The sequence below is a fragment of the Chenopodium quinoa genome, unplaced genomic scaffold (assembly GCF_001683475.1).
Source record: "Chenopodium quinoa cultivar QQ74 unplaced genomic scaffold, ASM168347v1, whole genome shotgun sequence".
Classification (NCBI taxonomy): domain Eukaryota; kingdom Viridiplantae; phylum Streptophyta; class Magnoliopsida; order Caryophyllales; family Amaranthaceae; genus Chenopodium; species Chenopodium quinoa.
The window spans coordinates 3,511,158-3,523,308 of record NW_018742309.1 but is presented as its reverse complement, the minus strand read 5'-3'; the positions used below and the strand labels follow the sequence as shown (position 1 = coordinate 3,523,308).

General features: G+C 40.0%; 1 protein-coding gene across 1 annotated transcript; it reads left to right on the top strand.

Annotated features, from left to right (window-relative positions):
- Nucleotides 1–10,181: 10,181 nt before the first annotated feature.
- LOC110687829 lies at nt 10,182–11,144 on the top strand. Its single transcript, XM_021864474.1, has 2 exons — nt 10,182–10,431; nt 10,711–11,144. Exons 1-2 carry the CDS (start codon nt 10,182–10,184, stop codon nt 11,142–11,144), a joined length of 684 nt encoding a protein of 227 aa, XP_021720166.1.
- Nucleotides 11,145–12,151: the final 1,007 nt, after the last annotated feature.

The following is a 12,151-nucleotide window of genomic DNA, read 5'->3' as shown; positions in this document are numbered from 1 at the left end:
CTAGCACCGATCCTCTCACAGCAGCATCGCACTCGCACAGCACAAGCATCGCAGGTTGCGTGCTATGTGTGCGTGTTCTGTGGCTGTGCGTGCTTGCTAGCATAGCAGCACCAACCACAAGCAGCCACTGGGCATTGCTAGCCATCGCAACGCAGCAGCAGCAGCAGCCCGCATTGCGTGGCTTGCTTGCTGCTCGCATGCGAGTGCAAGCTGGCCTTCTAGCCCAGCCAAGGTGCTAGGCGCTAGCTGGGCGGCCATGGTAGCCATGGCGAGCTGGCAGCCAGCTGTGCGTGGCTAGCTCATGGGCTTTGGAGGGGACCGGTTTTAAGGGGATTGCTAAGGGAGCAAGGGGGCTTTGGTCCCCCTCCCCCCTTTGGTGGTCCTCAACTACCCTTGCTCCCCATGTGCCACTTGGAGCTTGTTGATTGATTTGCTTTTTATTTTGTTATTGGATTAAAATAAATTGAGCAAAAATGCAATGTTCCCACATTGATGGGGAATGGGAAATCAAGGCTCCCTTCCCTTTAAATACCCAAGTTTTGGGTTTGGGAAAAAGCACTTGAGTTGATCTCAATAAGGCATCTCCTTGAAAGTAAGAAAACCTTTAAGTTCGTAATACTCTAGTTTTTCTTTGGTTTAGCCTCGACTAACCTTCGGGGTAGAGACCGCTTGGGTTGGGTCGAGGGTGCGAGCCGTCGGAGGCCTATGCATTGCGAGGCTAGAGCTTTTAAGTAAGAGCTCGTAAGCGAGCGAAGCACGCGTCGAGGGTAAGAATGTCTTTTCTATTTCTTTCTCTTTGTTGTTTAAATTATATAATTGCATGTTTAGTTACCTTAATTAGTGTGCGGGTCTTGGGCGGGTTTCATTCCGCGTAGTGTTGGACGCTACAAAACCTAACACCATGGTCGGTCAAAAGAAAGTTTTAACCGATAATACAATCGATAAAGAAAAAAATTGTTGATTAAACCCGACTCCCCAGTCGGTAAAGAGATAAAGTTACTCGGCACGCAGGTCGAAAAAATGATTATCAGGCCATCAGGCCAAAGAAAAGAGCATAAGCTTAATCTGCTTGAGGGGAAGGCTCCTCTTCATTATCATCCGGTTGTCCGTCTGCATTAGCCGGATGCTCCTCATGATGCTCGAGCCCGTCATTCTTAGCCACATTCTTATCCCCGGACGCATCCTCCATTTCCTACTGCAGCTGCTACTCGTAAGCGCATCGGTGGCCTCGTCAAAAAGATACTCCCAGACAGAGTAGCTAGGGGAAGGCTCCTCTTCATTATCATCCGATTGTCCGTCTGCATTATACGGATGCTCCTCATGATGCTCGAGCCCCTCATTCTCAGCCACATCCTCATCCCCGGACGCATCCTCCATTTCCTACTGTAGCTGCTACTTTTAAGCGCATTGGTGGCCTCGTCAAAACGATACTCACAGACAGAGTAGTCGTCTTGAGGAAAAAAAACCTTCCAGGCCATCTTCATCCGAGTGACACAATCGGCCTCATTGTCAGAGACCAACTGCTTCTTTTCTTCCTCGGCCCTAGCCTCAAACTTTTTCTTCAGCTGCGCCTCTTGGTTAGACAACTTCCGCTTTAAGTTCTCATTTTGACGGAAAAGGTTGTTGGTCTCTCTGCCCACATCAACACGCGTCTCAAGCTCGGACTTAACAGTCTGTAGTTGGGCCTCAAGCTAAGTCACCCTCTTTTGGGCCGCTTCTAACTTCTGCTTGACTTGTAGGCTGGCCTTTGCCTGTGAATGCAGGATATCATGGGTCAGTGCTTCATTTTTACATATGTCATACATGGCTCGGTCTAGAGCAGAGGCGACCCTTTCTTTGGCACTCTTTACCTCTTTTTGTTTGTCTGAGAACAGTTTCTTGAGCCCATCCACCCGCAACATGGTCTGCATCAGGCAAATAAAATCATTAATAAACAGTCGGCATGAGAAGAGTTAGAAAATTTTCCAACTTAAATCCAGGTTACCTCAATAAGCAAAGCTAATATGGCATCAAAGTTGAGAGTGCCAACCCCCCTTACAGACTCCTATTCCTTAGCAGAGACGGCCTTGAGCATGTTGTTAGAAAACTGCTGTATATCTGGCCTCTGAACAACATCTGCACATTCAAAACTTGGTGAGAAGTTGACATAAGCCCGGCCTATAGAACCGGTGTCTTCAGAGCTGCTGGGCGACTGCTGATAAGACTTTACCCTATCAGGGTAAGGTAATGGATTGAAGGCACTAGTACCTAGGAGGTCAACCTCCAAGTCTTGAGGACGCATGTCTTTGCGTCCAACTGAGGCAAGTCCGCCTGTTGTTGCTGAGCCGACAGCAGTGGTGAGTGGCTTGCCACCCTTTGACGTTTTAGAAACGTCCGACTTTTTTAGGGCTTCGAGGGAAGCAGGCGACTTATCACCAGTGGTGGGATGAGTATCTTCCCCAGACTTGGCTGCAGAAGGATTCTTCTACGCCACATACTTTCTTGACTTGGAAGGCGTCCGATCCTTCCCAGCAAGCAGACGTTTTGGCGGCCTCTCCCCAAAGTTGGGGGGTACAGGCGACTTGGTTGATCCCTCTTGAAAATTAAAAGAATAAGCTGTTATTACAAGGAAAAATAGTTCGCCTGTCATCTGGCGGTAGGCGGCGGCTGAGCTAGTAGGTTTCCTGGTTGGAAAGTGCTGCTTCATTTCTTCTTTTGCAAAAAAGGCCGGATGTCAGTTAGGAAAAAAAAAAGCAGACAATTTTCTAAACAGACACATTCGGCCAACTACCTCTGGATTTTTTTGTACTAAAGCCGCAGGCGGCAAGATAAGTGTCGTCTCTCAGCCACTCAAATATATCTCTCTTTCGTTCCCTCCCTCAACGGTTTTAGTGGTGACCTTAAACAGACCAGGCGTCAATATTTGATCCCTACCTTCCTCAAGTACAGGCGGGAGGACAACTTTCTGGCCCAAGAGGTATGGGTTTTGGTTCTAGGAGTTGTATTTCCGGTTCCTCCAGGTGTCTGGTGAGGAAATAATGTAAAATCTGTTCCGCAAATATTTTTACTTTAATTCCTTGCCTAGGGTCATCATAAACCCTTTATTACAAGTCAGGGTGTACCATCTAGGGCCGGCTGCCTTAGGAGCCTTGATCAGGTAATGTATTGAAGCAAAGGCTTTGAAGCCCGGCTCTACCCCTAGCATTTTACAGGCGGCGACATACCCAAGTATGTTCACCCACGAATTGGGGGCAAGCTGCCAAACCCCCAGGCGGTACCCATCCAGGATTTTTTCTACATCTGAATCTAGAGGGAACCTTAAGCCTGCCTGCATTGTTGCCACGTAACATCCAAAGCATTTATCTCCATAACTTTGTTGAAACGGCTAGACGATCGTATAATTTAAGTCGGGAACATGGATTTCATATTTGGTCCCCATAACATGGGCGGCCCAGAAGTCATTTAGCTTCTTGAGCTTATTTCTCTGAGTTCCAGCAGAGATGTGGGTGAAGTAGGGGGTGAACTCGTCTTGAGCAGAGGAAGAAGCCTCCCCTTGTCCTCTTTCAGTAGAGGCAGCCTCCTCCTCAGAATCGAAAGCGGACTCAGAGCTCTCTGGCCCTTCATGGGCCACAAGCGGCTTTGTTTTAGCATTAGAACCGCTTGAGGCAACATCTGATTAGGATGACCCTTGTTCAGAGCCGGATACATTATTGTCAGATTCATCATCTAACTCGTTCAAGATGGAGTCACTCGGCGTACTTGGAGGGCCGGGTGGGTAATAAAAAACTTCATTTCTAGGCACCCTAATAGTGTCGTCGCCCTCATCACCATCTACAGGGCCCTAGGCCGTCCTTTTAGTTATGGCCATAGTGTCTTGCACAGACACAGAGACAGTCGGATTCGAGGATGTTTGCAGAGGGAAGTCCAAGTGGGGGCAGACGACCCTCTTAGTCCTAGATTCGGCCGTCCCGGGTGACCGGCTGACAGCTATCCTAGGCCGTGCCGTGTGTGTTTGTGAAACCATTTTGAAAACAAGGAATACCAAACACAGACGGTAATTAAAAAATAAGACGAAAGAGTGGGAAAGCAGGCAGTTACCTTGTAATGAAGGTACTGTTAAAATTGCTTGGGACGGTTGCTATGAAGGCGGTTCGAACACAAGCGACAATAATCAGATTATCTCGAAAGTCAAAGATTCTCTCTCAAAGATTTTTTGCGAATATGCAAAAATGGGGGGGGGGGGGGTGAAAACTATTTATAGAGGGGTAAAAGTTTCAGGGGCAATTATGAAATTTACTCCAAAAGGTAAACAGTAAAAAACATTGTTCACCCATGCATGCGTGACACTTGTCACAGGCGTCACGTGGCATGCTACGTCACCCCTGTGAGGGGCAAATGATTTGGGGATTTTTACCCCACCACGTGTCGCAATGATAGTATGACACGTGTCACCCTAAAAGGAGTCCAAATTGACTCACCTGGATTTGACACGTGGCTTACAGATACTCATCAGGGAATGACGGCTTTCGAGGCCCAATTCCCGAGAAAGCCGCAAAGCGGCACAGCTCACCAAATCTAGGTCAGAATGACCTAGGTAAGGGCACATTTACCAATGACCCTATAAATAGGGATATTTACCCCATTTTGGGGACACATTCATTTATTACATCGCAATCAATTCTCTTACAACAAAGAAAACACCTGATCTCGGGATCTGAGAAGATCTACTTTTACTTTCCGCTTTTTACTCCGAACACGTACTAACTTGATCATTGGAGGAAGAACTCTGACCAATTGGAGCTTCCGTTTGTTTGCAGGTATAGCCAGTGAGGACCCAGTCTTGATGACGTAACTCCCCCGCAAGACACATAAAAAACCCCGAAACAACTTGTGTGATGTTTTAAACTTTGGAATTAATTAAGTAATCTTAAAGATGTAGTCACTATTCAGGTTCACATGTGATTTTTGCGGATATGTTATACGAATCTATAACCCATATAAACATTAAAACTTCCATCAACTTGCTCTCTACTGTGCTTATGAACAGTGATTCTTGGTGCTATTACTTTACTGCCCCCAACAATAATGAATTGCTTAATTTGCCCCTTTTTTTTTGGATGAGATAGTATATGTGCTGCCAACTGCTTTTGTGGGTCACATTCCATGTTAGGTCAGTGCCAGCTGCTTTTTCTGATGAATGAATATTAAAAAATTTATTATTACGCAACGATTTTTTTTGCACAACCAAATTGTCTGGGTTAGTTAGGGAGTTGTCTTTAGAAGAATGGAGATTGTTGTTGCCATGGCGATGGTACCGCTCATTGGTTGCCAGAAATTGCTATAGGAATGGTGGCGGAGGCTCAGGAATGGAGGTACCGCGTAAGTCACGAGGTTTGTGTACATGGATTTCATTGTTGTATTTGTTATTTGGGTATAGTTCATGTTTTGGTTTAATTATAGATTAATTTACAATTTGGGCCTTTATTAGTCTTGTTAATTTAGCTAGCATTGTGTTTGTTGTCGGTGGTCCCAAGTTGAAAATTCCATATTTTCTTGCTTTGTTTTAGTGTTACCTATTATTAGGGTAGGTGACTTAGGTAGTAGAACTGTTGTACGATTACTTTGACTGAATTAGATTTTTTTTTAAAAATTAAGGCGGTGTTGTTATGTTGGAATTTACTCTTTATATATATATATATATATATATATATATATATATATATATATATTCTTGGTGTTGGATGAGCTTGTGCATGTTTCTATTGTGGTTTCTGGTAGATCAGGATTTAGTTTCAAATAGTGTTTCATTTGTAAGTACTTGTACTTTTGCACCGAACTAGAAGCTGGTTCAATTCTATGTCATATGCTTTGATTTCTTGGATAACAATTGCAAATTCAGACATTAAACATCACTTACTTCAAATCTCTACTTTTATTATCTTGACCAGTGCATTATCCGAATTGGACAAACCTGGAAGTACAAATCACTTAAATAAATACAAAATCCATACATTCAACAAAAAATATTGTTAGATTGTGCTGTTGTTGCAATTCTGATTAATAAGTAGCTGATTATTGTTTCTTCTTTACATGGCAGGGATTTGTGCAGAAGTTGTTGTTCTATCATTGTAGTGTGATTCTTATTTGGTATGTGTTCTTTTTACAGTTCTAAAAGGCTTCAATTGTGAGTATTTTGATTGATTCCGAGTTTCTTTTATTTATGATTGGTCTGTTCCCTGTACAAATTCCCATTTACTTTTGTTTTAGTAGACTGTGTTGTATGTTCACTGTTATGCTGCATGGGTAAATTCACTTAGATTGTTATCATGAATGATGCTAAGGTTGGAATTATGTAATTACTGGTCTTATTATCTACCTATTTTGTATATTTATGTATATAACAACAAATGGTTTGAATAGAAATTTTGATAAACATTCTTTTCTGCTTATTTTGTTTTCTGCTTTTTTGTGGTTTAGTTTTTTTTTTAATTATTTTTTTTTAGAGGGAGGGGGTTAAGGTTTTGTTTTTACTTTTCTTTTGTATAAGTTTCTTTGTGTAGTTTATGCTTTTGAAAAAGCCATGATGAAAAGGGCCATTCATCGTTTACTCATAGCCCTTAACGTGGTTATTCCCATTACAGGTTATGGCTGTAGCACCACGGAAAGTTTTTATTCCATTCCAGCCTCTTCTGGAAAAGATAACTGCTTGGTTGAAATTGTCGAAACCAGTTTATGGCTTCATAGATGTAGCTAAGCACAATGCTTGTGTGCGAGTGAATCGACCAGATAGTCGGTTTGGGTTTTTGTTTTATGGTGGAGAGGCTGATTCAGCTGATGAATCTCGTGAGAGGGCAGCGCATAAAGCTGTGCGTAGATTGATTTCTAGGTTTGGAGTTCAAGTAGCTGATTTCACTTACGATAGAATCAAAATGTATTAGCTCTGTGCTAGGCTTTACAAGCACAAATGTGCTGAATTAGTACAAGAGAAGAGGGGGTCATGTAGGCCTGCTGGAAGAGTAGACTCTGGAACACATTCAACATTGGACTATGCTGATGTTTCACTTGACTGTACACAATTCTCCTAGGTGTTGTTGTCAGGAAAACTGGTGCTTGTGCAACTGCTATTGAAAATACTTGGGTTGATGGCCATGGTTACATAGCCTGGGTTGTGGTGACTTGTCCACCTACTAACATGAGGAATGAGTGTATTTTCAGTGAACCTTGTCTGACATCAGCCATTGCTCAACAAAAGGTGGCAAAGATAGCAGCGTTTTTACATTGCCTGCCAATATAATTTAGAGATAGTTGATGCTAAGTATGGTACTGCAGCAAAAGTAAGTGAAGAATGCTCTTTGGTTCAAAAGAAGTATTTCATTTTAAGAGAACATCTTGCTTGTCTAGGAAAGAAATCCAAACAATATGAGCCTTTAGGTGTTGCTGAAAATGCTGAGTGTGTCACTCCAACAGATGATGCAACAAAGATCCCTATTAGTGAAGTACCTCTTCCTTGTCCAATCAAGCGCACCAATGTTGACAATGTTTATCGCCCAACAACCTTGAGGATTGGAACATTTGAAGGCCTGGTGGCTGATATTCCTGAATTAGAAACACTTTTTAAAAAGCCTAAGTTAAATTAGATTTATGTTGTTGTATTATGTCATTGATGTACTTTAATGGCTTTAGAATAAGCTTTAGCTCTTATTAGCTTCCTCTTTGAAATTAGATGTATTGCTGTACTTCAATGGCTTTAGAATATATTTTGGTTTTTTTAAGGTTAGGGTACTTAATGTAGTGTTACCTTTTGCAAAAGGAAGCCTATTTTGCTTAGGAAGTTGTACGCAGAGCATGCTCTGAAATCATGTAATCATTTCCTTAATTATATTAAAAAGTATTTATTCACTGTGTTTCGTACTTGTGCCCTTGATGTTTAATGGTGTTTGTTTATTGTTTGAAATTATATTCTTTGATGTCCGCAGATGATAAAGTACTGAAATCATTTATGGTTGTTAGGTTACTGCATATAGCTTAATTGCCTTTTCAGTAATCACTTTGCAGAGTTACATTATAATTAATGGGTAGTTCTTTCTGTCCTTTACATGTTTTGCACTCATTATATCAAGAATTTTATACTTAAGGACAATACTGATATGAATAATGTAAACCTTTTATTGAAACTTCCTTTTGTATGGTAGATTGTCATTCTGGAATACCACGGTTATCTTGTAAGAGTTGTCAGCGATTAAATTAGGCTGCATAATAGTCATCTGAATCATCATCTGTTAGGTACTGAAACAATTATTAGTATTTACATTACAATTAGTTCTATATTTCATACTGACTACGACAATTTAACTTCTACATATAGTCCATCAGTACATGATTCAACTCAGCTTATTCGAAGAGTGTCTAAAAGAAGACGTTCAATTGAAGAATCATCTGAATTTTACAGATATAGGTATACTATTGTTGTTACTTAAAGTTCTGTGTCTAATATTTACTTATAACTTAAAGGTTAATCATAACTCAGAGAAGTACTTGTATTCAAAATCTGTCAATATTTGCCTATAGACTTAACCAGATTACTGTGCAGGATGTTTATTTTGCATTTGCAAATTCTGCATACCATTGTCCATTTGTAATTTACTACAGCTACTTTATGCACTGATTAGAATTAGAATCATAGCCTTCAGCTTCATTTCCTTTCCTCTCCTTTCGACATTTGAGAGATGAAGGAAGAGCAGAAGAAGGGATATTTTTAAATTGGTTTTAAAATTTATTGTTCTTATTGCCTTTGCAAATATACAGTGAACAAGAAATTGGTAGCACATCTCAGACGCAGTTGACTAAACGTAGTCGATGCACTAAAAAAAATGGAAGCGTACATGCAAAGAGGTATGTGTATATAAATATCAAATGTAATGATATTTTGACTAATTACATATAGGTGTCTTTGATTACCTTGCAGGGGAAAAGGTATTACTGTGGCTAAGAAGGTGGTAAAAAAAGCTCCAAAACAGAAAGAAAAGTGTATGTTTTAAAATTAAAGCTACTTTGTCTTGTTTTATATCTTAGAAGCTTTTATGTACTTCCATTTATATCTTGTATTGTACATAGGTATACCTGCAGCAATGATTGGTCAGCCGCTACCCAAAAAGTCATATACTTTGTGTGCACCTCATTATTGTTTAAAATGTTATGCTAAAATATTTGAAAGTGAGACTGTCCATTTCCGCTGTGGTGATGGAGATATCCAACTAGCTGTAAATGAGTACCCTCCCGAACTTATTCCCTTATTCACATCACTGGAAGAAGATGTTGTACACTTTCGAAAGTATGCTCGGTTGTATAATAATCTATTTGCATTTAGATCTATCGGTGGAAATTTTGATACAAGTACATACAAGGGCATTTATGTGTTCAAGTTGCATGGCCAACTATATCATTTTGTACCTGATTTATTACCTGATGATGGGCCACCTAAATACCTGCAAATGTATTTCTGTGATGGCCAACATGAAGCTGAGAATAGGGTTGGGTCTTTTCTAGAATTAAGGCAAGATATAATTGATATTCTTATGAGTGTTTCTCAGTAGAGTCCATTCGCTGCATTTTTCCGTTCTTTAAAAGAAAGAGATGTAGCTGAAGACACACGTATTGTATTGAATAAAAATACAGTATATGATCAACGTGTGTACAATGCCCCAGCTGTTGATGATGTTGCTGTGATTTGGCTAGACAGTGCTTCATCAAGTGATATTTAAGCCTTCACATACTTGTATCTAGTAAATCTTGTGAATCTCATCAAATCTATCACACTTATGGGTGTTATGACCCATACAATATCCATTGTTATTTCCTCGTGGAGAATGTGGTTAGATGCAAGGGATAAAGAAAGCATCTCATGCTGATAGAAGGCAAGCAAGTTTGTACCCGGATTCAATAATGTCATGTGCTATCCACAATGTTGAAGACTTGTTGAGTTAGGAAGAAATACGTAAGTACACGATTATATTTATGTTCAAGTGTATTATTATATTCTGATACTTAAAAACATGCATTTACAATTTACAGGGGCAAAGAAGAAGCATACGCGTGCTGATAAATTCATTTCTCCAAGAGAATATTATACATATAGATTGCAAATACGGCCTAACAATTTCTTGCTGAGAGCTGGTAGATGTTTACAATAATACATTGTTGACATGTATGTCAAGATAGAGAATACAAGGCTTGACTATCTACGCAATAACCAGTCAACCATTAGAGCTGATTTATGTCAAGGAATCCTTGATTCTTTAGATAGTGGAGAAACTAAAGTGCACAATGTTGGTCAAAGAGTAATCCTGCCTCCAAGTTTCATAGGAGATCCTCGGGATATGAAAAAACGGTATCTTAATGCCATGGCTTTGGTGCAGAGATTTGGTAAGCCTGATTTGTTTGTCACGATGAAATGTAATGCTAACTAGCTAGAAAAAAATTCTGAATTAGCACCTAGTGAAGCAGCCCAAGATCGTCCTGATTTAGTAGCACGGATCTTTAGAATAAAACTACTTGCATTGAAAAGAGAAATTATGGAGAAAAAGGTATTTGGTACGGTTGCAGCTATGGTGTATGTTGTAGAGTTTTAAAAATGAGGCCTTCCACATGCTCATTTCTTGATAATCTTAAAACCAGAATTCAAGCTGAAGTGTCTTGCTGATTATGATAAATTTGTATGTGTTGAAATTCCAGATACTTCTAACCCTATTCTTTGCAGGATTGTTCTAGCACACATGATGCATGGTCCATGTGGCTCATTAAATCCGCATTGTCCATGTATGAGGAAAGAAGGGAAAAAGCTAAGCTGTAAGAATAAATTCCCTAGACCATATGCATCTGAAACAAGTACAAATAAGGATGTTAATTCTATATACCGAAGAAGAAACACTGGGGAAAATGTCATTGTTCGTGGTGCACAGCTAAACAACCAATGGGTGATTCCTTACAATCCTTATTTGTCTATGTTGTTTGATTGTCATATTAATGTCGAAGCTTGCTCTACAATCAAGGCAGTAAAATATCTCTATAAATATGTTTACAAGGGACATGACAGGATTTCTTATAATGTTCACCTTGCTGATGATGATTCTGTAGATGAAATTGAACAATATCAGCCAGGAAGATAGGTTTCTCCATGTGAAGCTGCTTGGCGAATATTTAGTTTTGATTTGTTTGAGATGTCTCCATCAGTATTACCTCTAAAAGTTCATCTTCCCAATATGCAAACAGTTCATCTTTGGCCACATGAGAGGTTAAACACTGTTATTTCTGACTCTAGCATTCAAGGACTCTGCTAACCGAATTCTTTGCAACGAATGCTGCAGTAGAAGGTGGTACTGGTTATTTATACAGTGAATCCTGTGAACATTTCAAATGGGATGCAAAGGCTAAATAATGGACTGACAGGGCTACAAACAGATTTGCAATAGGAAGATTGGCTTTTGTATACCCTGCAGAAGGTGAACATTTTTTTTTTGCGCCTTTTATTGTTGAACGTTAGAAGTCCTACATCTTTTGAGAATTTACAAACTATAAATGGTTATGTCTGTCCTACTTTTCAAGAGGCTGCTCATAAATTAGGCTTGATAGAAGAAGATGATGTAGCAGATTTAGCTTTAATTTGACTGAAGCTTCTGAAGTTCAACACCTAGTAGCCTTGCACCGTTTGTTTGCAACAGTGCTCATATTTTGTCAAATGAGTGATCCATCTGGTTTATGGAACAAATTTTTCCCTTCCTTATCTGAGGATTTCTATTACAGATATCCAGATGATATGCAAAAAGTCCATCAGTTGACTGTTAGGTCTCTTGAACAACATCTTGAAGCAATGGGAAAATCATTAGCTACATTTGGCTTAGATCATTTAAATAGCCAAGTTGATGATGGTTTTAGAAGAACAAAGGATATTATAGATGCTCTTGATGCGCCTATTCCAGAGGAGTGCCTTACATGCCGATCTAGATTAAATTCTGCACAGAATGCTGCTTTCAGATGTACCATGGAATTTGTCACAAAAGGGAAATCAGGTGCTTTTTTCATAAATGGTCCTGGAGGTACAAGCAAAACTTTCTTATATAATGCCTTTTATGTAGAGATTCGCTTGATGAATAAAATTGTATTGCCCACAGCAACC